The following is a 17,309-nucleotide window of genomic DNA, read 5'->3' on the forward strand; positions in this document are numbered from 1 at the left end:
TTTTCAATTTGTCTCGGTGTAAGAAATTTTTACGTTTCTAAAAAGCAAAGCATTGAATTAACCATCCCGCCTATGGAGGCAAGGTCCCTTCTACAATATGGCGTGATCGTAGGCACAGTCAACGTAATCGCTTTATTTTTCTGTCGAAGCACAACTGAACTAAGCCAATCAAGCCGAAGTTAAGCCTAAGTTTTAAGTTAGCCTAAGTTTTAAGAGGTATTACTGAGTTAGCCGCAATTCTAATTTAAAAGGAGGGCCCAGGACATTTTTCTCTTCCCAATAAAGGCATAGGTCTTTCGTCCCAAGTAGTCCCAACCATGTTCTATCCCTGTTCGATACAAATTTGCAAAGAAGCTATAATTTGAAAAAAAAACGCAGAGTTTGTGATTCTTAGGCATGATATTTCAAAATATCTACGAATAACCTGAAGTAAACCTGATTGAAAAGAACCATAAATATGTAGGTACCTAATTGCAAGTTCATAAAAATCTTTATATTTTCCCATACTGCCACATGACATTACGTAGGTACCTAAATATGAAAGGCACTACACATAATTATACTAACAATAAGCGTTACTCATGACAATCTTGTGCAACGATTACCAACAATATTGTCCTAGATGATTAGAAAACGTATAAATACTTACACGTTACCTTTAAAAGTTGATAGAAGGTAACAACTGCAATTACACCACTGCCCTGAGTATTTTTAGATTTAAAGGGTCTATTTAACGTTGACGTACCTACTTAGGTATCTAAAGAAGGTTCCAACTTAGTCCTTACGGAGCTGTTGCGAGCGTGATGTTCACCTGGTTGGAGCCCGACAGGGCAACGCGCTAAGAGGACTCCGGTTGCCTTTCTTTGGTGATCCCGGAGTCCTCTACGCAGCGCCGAGGATGGCCACCGGGGGGTTCTAATGCGGTAAGAATCACGACATTGGGTGTCTTTTGAAGTTTCCCCCTCGTAAACAAAAAATAAAAAAGGTATTCCAGCTTAGCCCTCAGGCATAGCAACTGTGTCCAACGCGATCTTATCTGAGGTTGATTACAAATGTCCGTAAGAGATAATAGCAATTTACCATCAGGTGGACTGCAAGCTTTGCTACTCCTATATTATGCAATGGTCCATATGGCCATGCCTATGTATGTTAAATATAAAATAGAAACCCATTATACTTTCGGAAAAATTAACTGTCAGCTCTTGTTAAGGTTAACATCTGCTCTGAGTAAGTAATTATTTTTTATGTCCCCGGTCCTGCTGCTACTATTACTGCTTGCGCTGTTTAGATGGATACACAACGGCTTAAAATTGCCCAAGTGCAAATCGAATTCGTACACGGAGGGTTTCGAGAGATCTAAGGTTTCAAATTGAATAAAACTCAAGTTCAGTTTTATACCGTAGGTAACTTCTAGTAACCAGGGCCAAACTTATGGAGTAAAGAGGAGTAAGGAGTAAGGATTCCATATGAAATAAGGAGTGCAGTATCTTTATATCCAAAAATGTCAAGTCATTAAATTAGGGTGGCGTTAGTGTAGCACGTGGATCAATTAATTAGTTGTCAAGTACGAATCAAATTTGCGCACGGAGGTTTCCGTACTCAGACCACAGTCACTAGTGCCAGTACCAGTACCACCAATTTTTCAATTATAATTTTTTATACGGAACCCTAAAAAAGCGCCAAAAATATTTACATTATTTTGGACTACATAAATAGTTGACGTTCTGTATACTGCAAGTTCTATTAACTACTTTAGTTACCAAAATTATTATTTTTTCAACTCAGCACTGTCTGTCTACAACTGCTAAGTTTATTTCATACTCTTTTGCTAAACTATCGCCATTTTGGACGGTTTTGAATATTATATTATTTACCGCATCCGCATAACAATTTTTTACCAGTTCCTCATATGATACAGTACTACTTATCTCTACACTCGATATCCATTATCCAATTTATTCTCCAGAGAACAACCTGGCTCATACATATAAGAACATAACAAATAATGTAAGCAAAAAAGACGAGTTAAAATAGTATAAAGTATTTAAATATTGTATCATTTATTCATACAAGTATGTAGATTTTGTAAGACTTTTATAAATTCATGTTGGCAACACTCATAAATTTAGATTTTTCACGTTGAGCAGACGTTGACAAACTGGAAATAGACATGTGTCCATAGCGAATAAGTTGAGATACGTTCAGAACCTATGCTGTGGTTGCATATTTTTACATCTGTTAGTTGCAACTATAGTTAATTATATTAGTAGTTACAAAATATTTAAGCATAAATATTTAAAAAATATTACATGCATGTCTGAATGCACCTCTAAAATGGACTAAGTCACTATCTTATTTAGTTATTGTTTACAACTCTGATGTTGCCGTTGAAGCAACCAACCCGCAAATCTGTGTATCCAATCAGCGATCCAAATCAGACTGTGCACTGTGACTGAAATTTATGATTACATGCAAAGAAATTCACTAATTGAAAAAATAACACTCTACCTAAGTTTGTGAGAATTGTAAGCACTAAACGCCATCTGTCAATGTCATGAAATGACTTTTTCTGTAATGTATTTATTGTATTTTTGTATTGGTTATAGAATATTTTGCAGGGTTTAAACTACATTGAGACTAATTTCGATTATTTCTTCAGAACAACAACTAGCTTTAAATTTATCAAATACAATCACATTTCTATAACTTAATACTCACTGTATCGTAGCGTAACTAAATTTGTTAAGTGCGAAAACATGGGTATTTTCAGTTCTACTGTTGACTTTTGAATACTTGGCACAGTCTTAGGATTCAAATATATGAATAATTGTTGCAGAATAGTGTAATTTAAATTAAAATTAACTTCATAAGTAGTCCGTGCTTACAATTGCATTGTGATCGATTATTAAAATGTCATCTCAATTAATTAATAATTTCAAAAAATTTGATGCATATGCAAAAACTTTGGAAGATTTCCGGGTCAAAACAGCGACAGGAGCTACAAGTAAATAATCATTTAAATAAGCTAGTGAAATATTATTGCTTCAATTTGAATTAATGAACAATGGGGTTCCTACTGTGTAACCTCTTACATTTTCATAATTAAATTTATTAATATATACTGGACATGTGGCATAGGTTTAGGCCTAGTTGCTTCATGTACACGAATTAACAATAGTTTTGTTTCAGTTACTGTTGTGGGAGGAATCATAATGATTTTACTGTTTATATCTGAGCTACATACATACATGTCTCCCAACATATCTGAAGAATTATTTGTGGATACATCAAGGGGTCACAAGCTACGCATACATTTTGATATCACAGTACCTAGAATATCATGTAGCTGTAAGTAATTTTAACATTATATTTTCCTTCATTTCCGCTACCATTTAATTTGAACTCTGCTGCTATACTAATAAAACTTCATGCAATACACATGTTGAAATTACTTAGTAATTTATAATTTGTGTGAAATGTTACAGATTTAGTATTGGATGCAATGGACTCCTCTGGAGAACAACACCTTCAAATGGACCATAATATACACAAAAGAAGACTAGACCTAAATGGAGTCCCTATTGAAGAACCAAAAAAAGAAGAAATTATAACATCATCAACGGTAAGATATATGAGTCTCACCTATAAACTACTGATCCTCATCTGTAATAAAACTTGAAAAAGTTGTTTATCTGTATGCTTGAGCTGGCTGACAAGAGTAATGTTGTGAATGTTATCTAGTTGTGGTTGTTGTAGAGCATAGTGTCTACTACTTATAGACATTATACTACATTTTATATATATATAATTCTCGTGACACAATGTTAATTACCATACTCCTCTGAAACAGCTTTACCGATTTTCACCAAATTATATATGCATATTCAGTAGGCCTGCTACTATCTATACTTCTTCATCTTAACATTTTTTTATTTATATGGCAACACAACATTTTCCGGATCAGCTAGTATTATATAAGTAGACACTATGCTCCACAACAACCACTTGTGGTAGGTATATGGCAAAAGAAAATTTAAAACTTATAGCAATAAGCTACGTACATAAATGTTGAAAAATAAAGTCACACTTATAATCGATCTACCTTCATTTTTATGTTCATTCTCACGTCTTACCGTTGCAGTGAAAATTAAAAAAATTTAGACAATTTTGATTTTGACAAATCTAGTATTCCTGAATCCCATACATCAACAAATCAAATATTGATATTATTTGTTTTACTTACAGCCCAAACAAAACACATCCGAAGTTGCCATAGTGACATGTGGCAGTTGTTATGGAGCTGCTTTTAATGACTCGCAGTAAGCATATTTGCTCTACAAAAGCTTTTAGCAATTTAAAAATTTTTGTATGACATTTCTTAATGATTTTCTTCACAGTTATTTACATCTATTCAATTGTTAGAGTCCGTGCCAAACTTCTAGACCGCTCTGAATATAGAAATGAATAGTGTTGCAACAGCAAATTGTAGATATTTGCAGGATGAAGACAATGTGGGCCTCCTCGGCACCCATCCGCTCCTCTCGCCCACGGGTACATAGCTGCGTTACTGTTCCCTTAAATTTGCTTGTAGCGTATGCTTGTAGTTATTTTCAACCCCATTGGCTCTCTGACTATACTTGCGCACAACAACTTCAGAGCGGACCAGTAGTTTGGCGCAGACTATACCACTAAGTATACTATCACATTTAATATTTAAATATGTGACCCGTAGATGTTGCAACACATGTGAAGATGTCAAGGAAGCTTATAGATCAAAGAGATGGGCACTACCTGATCTAGCAACTATTGAGCAATGTAAAGATGATGATTCTATAGAGAAAACTAATTTAGCACTTAAAGAAGGATGTCAGATATATGGATACATGGAAGTGAATCGGGTAATTTTGCTGATAACAATATAGTATTTGGCAAACAATATTTAAAAACAACTCTAAATATCCTATAATGATCACAAACCATAGTTCAATCTTTTTCTTAACAGTAAAATAATGAAGTAATTCTTCTGGCCATATTTTTATATTCTCTAAGGTGTGTGATGGCTACCAATCCACACTTGCCAGTGTGTAGGACTATGGCCTTAACCCTCCTCACTCTGAGAGGAAACCCAAAGGTCTCTCGCAGCACCCAGTAGTGACACAACAACGACCTAATGTTTATATTAATATAATGATCTAAGTTTAAATTACAGCACACTAGCATTGCTTTTCGTTTTTTAGGTTGGAGGAAGCTTCCACATTGCTCCTGGAAAAAGTTTCACCATCAACCATGTCCATGTACATGATGTTCAACCATATTCATCTTCAGTTTTTAACACTACTCATATTATAAAGCATTTATCATTTGGAAGTGATATCAAGAGTGCTAACACAGCACCACTAGATGGCGTTACAGGAATAGCGAAAGAAGGTGAGTTTTTATATATCTTCACACACAAATTACCTTCATATCAATATGTAACTAGTGATGCCGCTCGATATGCTACTATTGATAGTCTATCTATAGTGTTGCAATAGTGAGAATATCAACAGGACTATCAATATCCTGATATTCAAGGTCAACTATTGATTGTTTGGCATCGCTATATGTAACTGGCTAAGTCATAGAATACATAGGTAAGTTGCTGGAATAACTACATCTAGGGTAGTCTTAAGGAATTATTTAGTTTTAGTGTTGTGTACTTCCTATATACCTTCAAATTAATACATATAGACTAACTGAATGATAACATTTCATTACATTGTGAAACAAATAATGAAGTTTTGCAAATATCCAGTAGTGCCACAAAAATAATTTGCACAAAGTATGCCAAAGATGTGTTCTATAAATAGTATTGCTCTTAAAGGGGGCCATTGACCTGTTCTAACTTAGTATTACAGTATAATAAAGTTATAAGTAGCACCTAGTTCTCAATAGAATCTTATGATAAAGATGATCTGTACAAAATATAAACACATCCTTATTTTTTTTAATTAAACAAATTCAGAATATACATGTATACAAGTAAATGAAACAAAATTTACTTGTACACATATATATTCTGTCATTAATTAAATAATCATTCCGCTTTTCTACAATATGTTTATTCCAGAGATAAACCTTAAAACCATTGTTTAACCTTGTTGTTGTTGCTTAATGTTTAACCTTAAACCTTGTCATGAAATTGGTGTCAAAACAAAATTAAATTTTGGTTAGTAGATTTATTAGTAACTTAACATACTATATTATGCAATCAACACATATTGTTTTAATAGTGATAAAACAATCAATATCTACTTTGATTTTGCTACTAAGTTGTGAAATGACTTAATTGTAAGCAAACGAATGTAGTAAATGTAATGGTTTTTAATTAAATGAAGTAATCCTACACAATAATATATACAAAATTTTAAGTTCAATCACATCTATTTCAACAACGAATTCCAGTCCCGATAGCCATAAAAGTACCAAATGTACCTCCACCTTGTATCATAACTTTTCCAACAGAATGGACCAATTCCCGGCCTCTCGCTCCATATCTGTAAAATAAATATTGGTAATATTCATAGAACCCACAACTTCAATTACAAATTTTTAAAACTTTACATAAATCATATAGTTATGTAAATTTAGAAATAGTAGTTTATTACTGCAACTCTTGTGACATAATTATATATTGTTATTATATTATGCTAAGATTTTTCTTATGTTACCAAATTCATTTTATTTACATAACCTACAATAAATGAAATAAATTATCAAGTTAGATAGTTTATAATGTATATCACAAACTTAATTCAAGAAATTCTAAAAAAGATAACCTCAACGCTGTGAAACCTCCAAACAAGCCGCCGCTAGCCATTCCAACACAAAATCCTATCATGAATCCCATTTTCATTTTGTCGAAACACGAAGGTCCCTGACTTTGGTAAACTCCGCCTGGTACAGGCATTTTCTTTAAATTATTTTATTTGTTTTTAGATAAATGCGAAAAGAATTTCGTTCGACGGACAAGTTTCAATTTCATATGTCACTATTGTCACTGTCACTTTACTATAGAATTGGCTACTTGACACTTTTTGGGAAAGTGTTTTAATGAATTAGTATACGTATTGTATATGCCTTTCATTGATCACTTTTTCGAAAAAAGGGCTATTTATTAATAAAAAACAAAGTTTCTTTACGGTGAACGGAACGTCGCGTTAAATCAGGCGGTCAAGTGTCATTTTGTGGCGAAACGTCATTATACTGTAAACAAACAACGCTCGGAAGAAAATAGGGAGTTATTTAGCTTTTATAACTAAAATTGAAATAAATGACAAGTTATAAGACGTGTGCAGTGACGATGTGTACAAGTACGATCGCTAAATATCCTAACAAATTTGCTTATACACGTTCCTAAGCCGAAATCTCATAAACGTTAAAAGAACTTGCAGACAGAGGATTCAAACATATAATAGAAGTATTAATGAGAAAAAAGAATAAAGAGTGATTCCTCTACTCTAAATCATCAAACTTGGATGTAATCAGAACAAAACAGCAAGTTAATGTATTCATATAATATAAAGATGTCTACGATAAGAATAAAGTTAGGTAAGAATAGAATAATATTAGTATTAGTTAAGAATATAATAAATGAATTAAAAGAAGTCTACGAGAATTCTCTATTTTAAGGCCTCATTCTGTAATTAATAAGAAACAAACTATTTCGATGACAGAGTTATTATTACTTGTGCACGGATTGACTTACAGGACTGTATAATTAAAAATACATGATTTGCTAATTTTAATCTTTTATTAACCGACTGCTTTGTTTGTTACGTTTATATGAGTCTATTATTGCGGACACACCGTAGAACTTTTGTATATATTTATCATTATATGTTACATTTACAATATTTACTACAGATAACCTCAAAGCATTTTGAAGCTGTTATTTTCTTGTATATTGAAGCTCTTGCTAAGCTGAATTTTTGTGCTGCTTGAGTGTGTACTTTCTTCATTTTTAAAATTATTTTCTGTAACAACTAGATATATAATTTTTATCATTGTCATTTTGAGAAATCTGTAGTGCAATAACAGCAACTGTATGGTCATTTTCCTTCCTTCATCTTGTTGGGTAGGTTACTCAAGTAAAGAACTACTATTTCCCATTTCCTTTACTTTATGTACTTCAGAGTGCTGACCACCTTTGAAACTTTTGGTTCCTCACTTTCTATGACTCCACATTAAAAATGCTACTGCATGTTTGCTGCATCCTTGGGAGGCAGGACAGTCATCACATTTAATAATACTTTGTTTTTCATATACAGTCATGGACACTGAGCATGACTTTTGATGTACCTTGTATTCAGGACAACTTTTACTTTTCATGAAACACAAACTTGCCTGCCTCTTAAACTGCACATACCCTACAGCTACGTCACTATACGACTGTAGCGAAGATCTGAAAATATAAATATAATCAATAAATAACCTTAAAGCAGTTCACATAAGAATATAAGTATAGTTTAAAAAGCTTGATAATCACTTAAAGACAACCTTTCTTCTATCGGAAATCGGTTAAGAAATGTTTTAACTGTCCGAAATGATTAAATGTAAATATAAAGAATATTTTACTTACGTTGTTTATTTGTGATTTCCATAGGTTATTTCACGGAAGTTTTTGTATTCATTTTTATTTATTGCATTGTATATCTTCTTTAAGCAGATTTACGCTATCAGCTTTAATATACTGTGGATTCATTTCAGTTCACAACATAAATTCAACCAACTCTAACAGCAAACGATATCATTTTTATTTGTCTTGTTTATTTGCATGTGGTGACGTCACATGGTGTTTAAGGCAGCACTGTCGCCGTTTTGGGATTTAAAATCCACAGATAAAATATCGAAAATTTATTTTAAAAAATTAAAATACTTAGAACGTATTAAAAATTAAACTAAATACTCCATAATTTATGTTTACTTATAAGCTAACATATTGGATATATTTCATATTTTATTGTTAAAACTGTCAAGTACCCAATTGTGTAGCTCGCGAGTGAGTGATATAAAAGATATATATCTTCACCAAAGAGCTAATCACTCATCAACTCCGACGGATTTGAATTATATCTTTATATCCGCATCACATGGTTTAGTTCATAGATTCAAACGATTCCGGATATAAGATCTTCTTCAACTCAACAGTGTTATACTAGCTCGCGAGTGAGCGATGAGTCAAATGAGCGACTGACTGAGAGTGAGTAGTGAGCCTGATTCGAGTCAAATGCGTTGATTGAGATATATAACAGTTACGGTTACGTATTAAACACTAAATTAAAATATTTTATTGCTAAGAACATGGAAACCGGGATATACAAATAGCGTTGGCTGTGATAATTCATATATAATTTCTTGCCAGTTTTGTATTAATTATAGGAATCAAAAATGTTGTCAAAACATTTTGATCTGATTCTCTGATATACTGATATAAAATGTCGCGTATCTTTACAGAGCTACTGAGCTAAAGTGAGCTATTGAGCTTAAAGAGTGATATATATCACTGAGTTCAAAAGATATATATCACTCTTTTCACTTTAGTGATACATTTTGCGCAACTCTACTTTACTACAATAAGATTTGCCATGCTGCTAAATGTTAAGTGTCAACAAACTTGCAGTATGGCAGTATATGGCAATATTTTCCCTATAAATAGTATTTTATACTAGTATCTAAAGATAAAAATCAAATAAATATACTGAAAATAGAAATAAAATTGTCATAGGATGGACGCGGTCAATGCTCATTATCTTTGCGAACGACCAAAGAAATTTATATTGCATAAATTATTTTATATGCCATCTTTATTTAATAAAATTATCAAATAGGCAAACCTTGTGTTCTGGACAATGTCGACCACGATTATTTTTACTGTAACAATTTCTTAACAAATAGGTGATTTAGAAGTCAGTTAAAAATTTAAACGTGCTATTGCAGATCCTAATGACTTCACATACTTCCTATGCCTTACTCAAATGCCCAATTATATTATATATCAAATTATCATTGTAACAATGGAAGTACTAATACTAATAGTAAGGTAGAAAAATATGGATTTAAAACTAAAGCTAAATTTATAAACAAGGAACTGCTAACTTTTAAAATTTGTTTTTGCTTACATTAAAATTAACCTTGCCTATTTAGTACATTTAGATTAAATTGGTCTTAATTTTTACAGGTGCTGTAATGTTCCAGTATTACATAAAAATAGTGCCCACAATGTATGTGAAACTAGATAAGAGTGTTTTGTACACCAACCAGTTTTCAGTAACTAGGCACCAAAAATCTGTCTCTAATATTAATACAGAATCAGGAATGCCAGGTGCTTTCTTTAGCTACGAACTCTCTCCCCTCATGGTTAAATATACAGAAAAAGAAAGGCAAGTAATTATATCAAATGTTTTATATTTCTTTCAGAAACTTCACAGTTTTATGACATCATTATTACACCAATTTGTTTCAGGTCCATTGGTCATCTTGCAACAAATATTTGTGCAATTGTTGGTGGTGTTTTCACAGTAGCGGGTATCTTTGATACACTGTTATATCACTCACTAAAAGCATTCCAGAACAAAGTAGTGCTGGGTAAAGCAGGATAATAGAAATTTTAAATAGTTTTCAAATATAAATTAAAGTCTACAACATTACATTTAGCATATCTTTTACAAAAATCATTATCTGTACTTTCAACTAAAGCAGTAATTGGGACATAATTTTCTTTTGTTGGGTCATACTGCGCTCTCCCCAGTTTTTCTAAAAATGTGTGCCTTTGTTTTACTCTAAAGTTTCGAGATAGTAATACATGGGGGAAACGTAGTATCATTTCATGTGGTATTTTCATTGTATTGTGTATATAATTAAATCTTTCCAATAATCCTTTTTGATCTGAAACAAAAAATATACAATTAGGTAAATAAGTTAAAATGAGATATATATTTAATGATTATATAAGTGAATTGCACAAAAAATTCTGTTGTTTTTTTATACCTACCAACTACTAAATCCCACTATCACAACATAAAATGTACCGGTGTCAGTAGTGGGGGTGATGACAGATTTTAAAAACCTTTTTTACAATGTACAAATCTGTTTCCCAAGATTATAGTCTTACCGTGCCATTTAATTAAGTTTTAACATGAATATTATTTTCTGCTACCTATTTACTATTTGTCTACTTACCTTCCTGTAAAGTTCTGAATGTTGCTTAGTAAGCATTGCGTTCCAAAAATCCAAATGCTCAATGTAATCACCACCAACGAGTAACTATTTATGCTAACAAATATTTGTACTTACTCAACATAAACAACTTAGGAGTCCTCAAAAGCAACTGTTTTCTTTCTTCGTCTGAAAATCCCATTTCCTCCTTAAGTACAAATGAATTCGTTTTTACATGGTGGAGATTGTAGGTAATCAGCTTTGGTTGTTTGCTTGCAACTAGTCTCACTTCATTACCATTCAAATTATATTGTGCTTGAAAATATCCCAATCTTCGGTCAATTCTAGTAGTACTGAAAAAAATATATTAACTTAGTATAACAAAATATTTGACAAGAAAAATATTGTATTGAAAGTTATAAAACCATACCTTAACATCAACCAAAATGGATTCTTTGTGATAATTTGCTTAATCTGGTCATCACTGAAGAGTTTTGATTCCAAGTAATTAATACGCACTGCGAGATCTTCTATTGATTCACATAATATCAGAGGGTTTTTAGTTAAGAATGTACCTAAGTTATCTGCTTCAACATAATCTTTAAGAAAAAGTATGTGACCTTTTATATTTTCATCAAAATTCAGTTTTAATATTTTTTCAACTATGTAAGGCTTTTTCTCAATTTTACTCAAGTTTACATTCAAATGTACTAGATTTTGTAATGTCTCAGAACTGTTTACATAAGCTGCTAAATTGAAAGATTGTGGAAAATATGGAGTTACAGATGACAAGTCCTCGGTTACTTTGTTTAAGATATCCGTTTTCTTTTCAAGTACAGTTATATTATTGTTGTTTGAAGTACTACTATTGAAAAAACGATTTATGATGGTATGATTATCGTTTGAAAAACTACTACATAATACCCGTTTTGTATGATTAAAATATAAAGTATTCCTAAATAATTGGTTGAAATTCATATTGACTTCTAGATCATCTGTTAACACTAGAATTCACATTTAAGATGCACATGTATATACTTAAATTAAAATGAATAGTTGAAGATAGTTCTTCTATTACTTTGATTCTGATACACTGCAGTATAGCTTAAATACGCACAGTAAGTTCTAACTCTTCAAGCTTCGTTTATTTCTCAATAATTTTGCAATGTGACTATGACAGCTGACAGTTCAGATTTTCAGCTGTCAACAGGGCTGCCCGACGAAAAAGAAGTACTAAATCCCTGCAAATACACAAAATCGATTCTCATAATAAATGTCATGTAGAAAGAACGAAATCAATATTTTAATAGAAGTGGTAATACCGAATTATTTTTGGAGCCCCATCGACACCTGAAATTCCCATAGTATCCCCTATAATTACAAATTAGAAATAAAGACTGTACTATTTTAGTTTGCAGTAAAAGTTGCAAGTTAAATATTTACATTATTAATAACTGACATAATATACGAATATACGAAAGGCGTTGATCGAGTGATCGATTGATAACTTATACTACGGGTACAGCTTTAGTGTACGCCCATCACTAGTATAAATTTACGTCTGACATTGACAGTTAAAGTCGACGTTTCTAATTGGTTCCATGCTGTATTGCTGTAGAATAAATTATAAATTCCTTTCCTTTACATTGAAGTTGTTGAAGTCGTCTCGTGTGTCATTTAGTCCGCAACATTCGTTTATTACGCGAGAACGGTGAAAATAACGTCATCTTCGTATCATCGCTGTTTGAGGTATGATAATGGATTAGTTTTTGGTTAACTATTGTGTTTGCTTATAAATTTATACGATTATTTTGCATTTAGATTATGCCAAATTTTATCCAAAGTACTGAACATGCCTTTCACATTGTCGACAGTTCCATATGGCTTAATGAAATTGTTAAGTTTAGATTTTTTTATAACGCCTTATCTTATTAATGTCGCTTGAAAACTATGCTCTGAAGCCTACTTCAGTTTTAGTTTAGTGTATACTTATGTATGTAGTGTATTGAGGCATAGTGGAAGTTCCTAAGTAAGCCATACTGTCTGATGACATACATCATTTGAAGAAATGTACATATTTTTTAAAAAGTAAATAAAACAATATTAACTGGAAATATTGAATAAAGTTTTATTTAATAGTGCATTACCTAAATTAAATTGGAATAGAATGTTATTTTGGTGTACCATTGAATAACTGAAATTACCATTAAGAGTTAGAAATGTTCTTCAAACATAATTTAAGACTGTCATGAGCCTCAAAATATATTTAAAAGTAAAAGTTACAAAATAACTGCCTATACATTTTGATAGGTTAGTTTTATGGATGTATCTGTTTATTGCACATTCATTATGAAAAGAATAATCTCATATAAAATGTAAAAATGTGTACTTATACTATTTATAACAACATATTATATTTTAATTAATCACTTAAACATATCCTTACAGATCCCAACTAGCACCATGGATACTTCGATGACTGGAAATGAAATAAGAAAGAAGTTCATTGATTTCTTTATAGATAAAGGACATAAATATGTGCATTCATCATCAACCATTCCGTTAGATGACCCAACTTTACTTTTTGCAAATGCTGGCATGAACCAATTTAAACCAATTTTCTTGGGTTCTGTTGATCCTAGTTCTGATATGGCTCAATATGTGAGAGTTGTAAACACCCAAAAATGTATTAGAGCTGGTGGTAAACATAATGATTTAGATGATGTCGGTAAAGATGTGTATCATCACACATTCTTTGAAATGATGGGTAACTGGTCATTTGGTGACTACTTTAAAAAAGAAATATGTAACTGGGCATGGGAGCTCCTAACTGAGGTTTATAAATTGTCACCTGATAGATTGTATGTTACTTATTTTGGAGGTGATGCCGCATCAGGACTCGAACCCGACTTAGAGTGCAAAAATATTTGGTTGAATGCTGGTATTCCTGAGTCTCACATCTTGCCTGGAAGTATGAAAGATAATTTCTGGGAAATGGGAGAAACAGGGCCATGTGGGCCATGTTCTGAACTTCATTATGATAGAATTGGAGGACGAAATGCTGCACATCTTGTTAATATGGATGATCCAGATGTCTTAGAAATTTGGAACCTTGTGTTCATACAGTTCAATAGAGAATCTGATGGCTCATTAAAATTGCTGCCCAAAAAACACATTGATTGTGGCTTAGGACTGGAGAGGTTGGTTTCAGTTATACAAAACAAAAGAGCCAATTATGATACAGATTTCTTTATGCCCATATTTAAGGCAATTGAAGATGGTACTAAAATAAGGCCTTATACTGGTAAGGTGGGTCAAGATGATGTTGATGGCATTGATATGGCTTACCGTGTATTAGCTGATCATGCAAGAACTCTAACAATTGCTTTATCGGACGGTGGACACCCTGATAACACAGGCAGAGGGTATGTTCTAAGAAGAATCTTAAGAAGGGCTGTACGCTATGCTTCTGAAAAACTCAATGCAAAACCAGGATTTTTTGCATCTTTGGTCCACACTGTGGTTGAGCTCCTTGGAGATGTATTCCCCGAAATTAAGAAAGATCCTGAATCAATCATTCAAATGATTAATGAAGAAGAAATTCAATTCCTCAAAACACTTACTCGGGGACGAAACTTGCTTAATAGAACAATAGAAAAACTTGGTGATGCTAAAATTGTGCCTGGTGATGTGGCATGGCGGATGTACGACACGTATGGTTTCCCGATAGATTTGACGCAGTTAATGTGTGAAGAAAGGGGGCTTACTATTGATATGGATGCTTATGATAAAGCAAAAAAAGAATCCCAATTATGTTCACAGGGGAAGGCTTCGGGAGAAGTAGACGTCTTGGCTTTAGATGTTCACGCCATAAGCTACTTGCAAGATAATGGATTCCCAACAACAGATGATTCTCCAAAATACAATTATGTTCCATCTTCAAAAGACAAAGAAGCTGAATATGTTTTTGGACCGTGCACTGCTAAAATCATCGCATTACGCAGAGATAAACAATTTGTTGATGAAATTTCGACTGGTCAAGAATGTGGTGTAATATTAGACCGCACTAGTTTCTATGCTGAACAAGGTGGTCAAATATTCGATGAGGGGTATATGGTTAAAACTGATGATGACAGTGTAGAGTTTACAGTCAAAAACGTGCAAGTAAAAGGTGGTTACGTTTTACATACTGGCAAAGTCGAAGGGACTATGAAAGTAGGCGATTCAGTAGCTTTACATATAGATACTGAAAGAAGACGACTTGTTATGAACAACCATACAGGTACACATATTTTGAATAATGTTTTGCGAAAGGTGCTTGGGAATGATTCTGATCAACGGGGTTCACTGGTAATGCCAGACCGACTCAGGTTTGACTTTACTAACAAGGGCCCAATGACTACTCAACAAATAAAAGAAGCAGAAGATCAAATAAAAAGCATTATTAGTGAAAATAAGTGTGTTTATGCTAAGCACACAAGTTTGAGCGATGCGAAAAAAATTAAGGGGCTTAGAGCAATGTTTGATGAACATTACCCTGATCCAGTTCGCGTAGTATCAGTTGGTATACCAGTAGAAGAATTGGAACAAAATCCAGATGGTCCTTCTGGTTTTGAAACCTCTGTTGAATTTTGTGGTGGATCACATTTACACCAAACTGGTCATATAGGGGAATATGTTATAGTGAGTGAAGAGGGAATTGCTAAAGGTATTCGTAGAATTGTTGCTCTTACAGGACCAGAGGCTACAAAGGCCTTAAACAAGTTGAGTATTTTGGAGAATGAAGTCAATAATATTGCAAGCTTTATCAAAGAACAAGGGGATGGGGTAAGCCAGAAAGATATAACAAAAAAAATCGTTGATCTTACGAATGAAATATCTCAAGCACAAATATCTTATTGGAAGAAAGAAGAACTGAGGAATATGCTTAAGAATCTGAAAAAACAAATCGATGACAAAGAACGAGCTGCAAAGGCCATGGTAATTACTCAGGTGACAGAAAAGGCGAAGGAGTTGTGTCTTGAAGAAAAAGAGTCTCAGATTATCGTAACTGAACTAAATGCATTCGGAAATACTAAAGCTTTAGATGGTGCGCTAAAACAAGTTAAACAATTTCTTCCGAATACTGCTGCTATGTTCTTTTCTGTAGATCAGGAATCCAACAAAATATATTGTTTAGCAGCTGTTCCAAAAAGCCTTAATGAAAAGGGCTTACTTGCGTCTGAATGGGTCCAGTCTGTTGTGCAAATGATGGAAGGTAAAGGTGGCGGAAAGGCGGAGTCGGCTCAAGCATCGGGAAATAACCCTAAGTGTATTTACGATGCTATTAAAAGAGCTCGCGATTTTGCTACATCTAAATTATCTTAAACTTTTCCTCTTCCAATTTAAGTGTACTTAAAGTACAGTTCAATTCAAGTATCAAATAGTGTTATTTATTAGTGTCACACATTCATTTGCCATGAATATATGATTGCTTTTTTTTACACATGTGTTTCATTTTATAGCAATTAAGTCCTATAAGTCGAAATTTTTGTATTAACAAAATTGAGTACAAATCCGAAGATTAAAAAGGTTACCAACGCTAATTGAGAATCACCCTGTACAAAAAATTATCCATGATATTCTACTATTGCATTTCTTTAGCATATTTTTTTAACAAAGGCTCATGTCAAGAAATACATTAACCCATTGTGAAAACAGTATAAGAAAGGTGATATACGAGAAAGATTACTAGTTTCATACATTCCTTTACGAACACACATTTCTAAGAGAGTTCCATATTACTTTATACATGACACTTTTCGAGTGCCACATGCCACACTGTAAAGAAATCATTACACGTTTGGTGCACCACGCGCACCAAATCAATGTAACTAAGAAAACATTACAAAATAACGGGTACTCACGATAGGTGTTATGATACTTCTAGCCAGTACATCAAGATTGATAACCTTGGGGTTAACTAAGTAATTCAACCTTTTAACTTAATAAATATTAATGGTATAATAGCATGGAAGACAATTTAAAATTCCACTTCGTTCTATCATAGGGCTCGAACACAAAACTGCGATGCGACGCGATGCGAATTCGCAACGCAGAAAATTGCGATGCGA

The 17,309-nt window shown here is 32.9% G+C and overlaps 4 protein-coding genes and 1 long non-coding RNA gene across 7 annotated transcripts; 2 read left to right on the forward strand and 3 right to left on the reverse strand.

Moving 5' to 3' along the window:
• Window positions 1-2,557: 2,557 nt before the first annotated feature.
• On the forward strand, window positions 2,558-10,688 carry LOC140747770 (endoplasmic reticulum-Golgi intermediate compartment protein 3). Its single transcript, XM_073080377.1, has 8 exons — window positions 2,558-3,004; window positions 3,190-3,348; window positions 3,486-3,622; window positions 4,246-4,319; window positions 4,733-4,898; window positions 5,238-5,427; window positions 10,220-10,421; window positions 10,505-10,688. The coding sequence occupies exons 1-8, from the start codon at window positions 2,911-2,913 to the stop codon at window positions 10,638-10,640; spliced, it is 1,158 nt and encodes a 385-aa protein (XP_072936478.1). The 5' UTR covers window positions 2,558-2,910; the 3' UTR covers window positions 10,641-10,688.
• Window positions 6,349-7,047, reverse strand: LOC140747772 (reactive oxygen species modulator 1). The gene is made up of 2 exons (XM_073080381.1): window positions 6,819-7,047; window positions 6,349-6,536 (listed from the first exon to the last, which is right to left on the reverse strand). The coding sequence occupies exons 1-2, from the start codon at window positions 6,947-6,949 to the stop codon at window positions 6,428-6,430; spliced, it is 240 nt and encodes a 79-aa protein (XP_072936482.1). The 5' UTR covers window positions 6,950-7,047; the 3' UTR covers window positions 6,349-6,427.
• On the reverse strand, window positions 7,851-8,788 carry LOC140747773 (uncharacterized). The gene is made up of 2 exons (XR_012102905.1): window positions 8,621-8,788; window positions 7,851-8,443 (listed from the first exon to the last, which is right to left on the reverse strand). It is a non-coding gene; the product is annotated as an uncharacterized LOC140747773 (long non-coding RNA).
• mTerf3 (mitochondrial transcription termination factor 3) lies at window positions 10,430-12,426 on the reverse strand. Of its 3 annotated transcripts, none has more exons than XM_073080379.1 (4): window positions 12,275-12,426; window positions 11,627-11,795; window positions 11,335-11,549; window positions 10,430-10,926 (listed from the first exon to the last, which is right to left on the reverse strand). In XM_073080379.1, the coding sequence occupies exons 2-4, from the start codon at window positions 11,632-11,634 to the stop codon at window positions 10,649-10,651; spliced, it is 501 nt and encodes a 166-aa protein (XP_072936480.1). In that variant the 5' UTR covers window positions 11,635-11,795; window positions 12,275-12,426; the 3' UTR covers window positions 10,430-10,648. The 3 variants fall into 3 exon arrangements, with proteins under 3 accessions (XP_072936480.1, XP_072936481.1, XP_072936479.1); XM_073080380.1 differs by having other exon boundaries at window positions 12,314-12,417; XM_073080378.1 differs by having other exon boundaries at window positions 11,627-12,396.
• Window positions 12,427-12,771: 345 nt separating this feature from the next.
• On the forward strand, window positions 12,772-16,679 carry AlaRS (alanine--tRNA ligase, cytoplasmic). The gene is made up of 2 exons (XM_073080376.1): window positions 12,772-12,945; window positions 13,645-16,679. Exon 2 carries the CDS (start codon window positions 13,660-13,662, stop codon window positions 16,561-16,563), a length of 2,904 nt encoding a protein of 967 aa, XP_072936477.1. The 5' UTR covers window positions 12,772-12,945; window positions 13,645-13,659; the 3' UTR covers window positions 16,564-16,679.
• Window positions 16,680-17,309: the final 630 nt, after the last annotated feature.

Source organism: Epargyreus clarus, unplaced genomic scaffold (genome assembly GCF_041222505.1).
Source record: "Epargyreus clarus isolate Ecla_fem2 unplaced genomic scaffold, WU_Ecla_fem_2.2 ptg000015l, whole genome shotgun sequence".
Lineage (NCBI taxonomy): Eukaryota > Metazoa > Arthropoda > Insecta > Lepidoptera > Hesperiidae > Epargyreus > Epargyreus clarus.

Coding starts and splice junctions, on each gene's coding strand:
- LOC140747772 (XM_073080381.1), bottom strand. CDS start 6,949: ATGCCTGTACCAGGCGGAGTTTACCAAAGTCAGGGACCTTCGTGTTTC. Junction 6,537..6,818: donor GGAGGTTTCACAGCGTTGAG/GTTATCTTTTTT, acceptor TTTATTTTACAG/ATATGGAGCGAGAGGCCGGG.
- mTerf3 (XM_073080378.1), bottom strand. CDS start 12,174: ATGAATTTCAACCAATTATTTAGGAATACTTTATATTTTAATCATACA. Junction 11,550..11,626: donor CCATTTTGGTTGATGTTAAG/GTATGGTTTTAT, acceptor TATTTTTTTCAG/TACTACTAGAATTGACCGAA. Junction 10,927..11,334: donor TCCTAAGTTGTTTATGTTGA/GTAAGTACAAAT, acceptor TTTTTGTTTCAG/ATCAAAAAGGATTATTGGAA.
- AlaRS (XM_073080376.1), top strand. CDS start 13,660: ATGGATACTTCGATGACTGGAAATGAAATAAGAAAGAAGTTCATTGAT.
- LOC140747770 (XM_073080377.1), top strand. CDS start 2,911: ATGTCATCTCAATTAATTAATAATTTCAAAAAATTTGATGCATATGCA. Junction 3,623..4,245: donor AAATTATAACATCATCAACG/GTAAGATATATG, acceptor TTTTACTTACAG/CCCAAACAAAACACATCCGA. Junction 5,428..10,219: donor TACAGGAATAGCGAAAGAAG/GTGAGTTTTTAT, acceptor TAATTTTTACAG/GTGCTGTAATGTTCCAGTAT.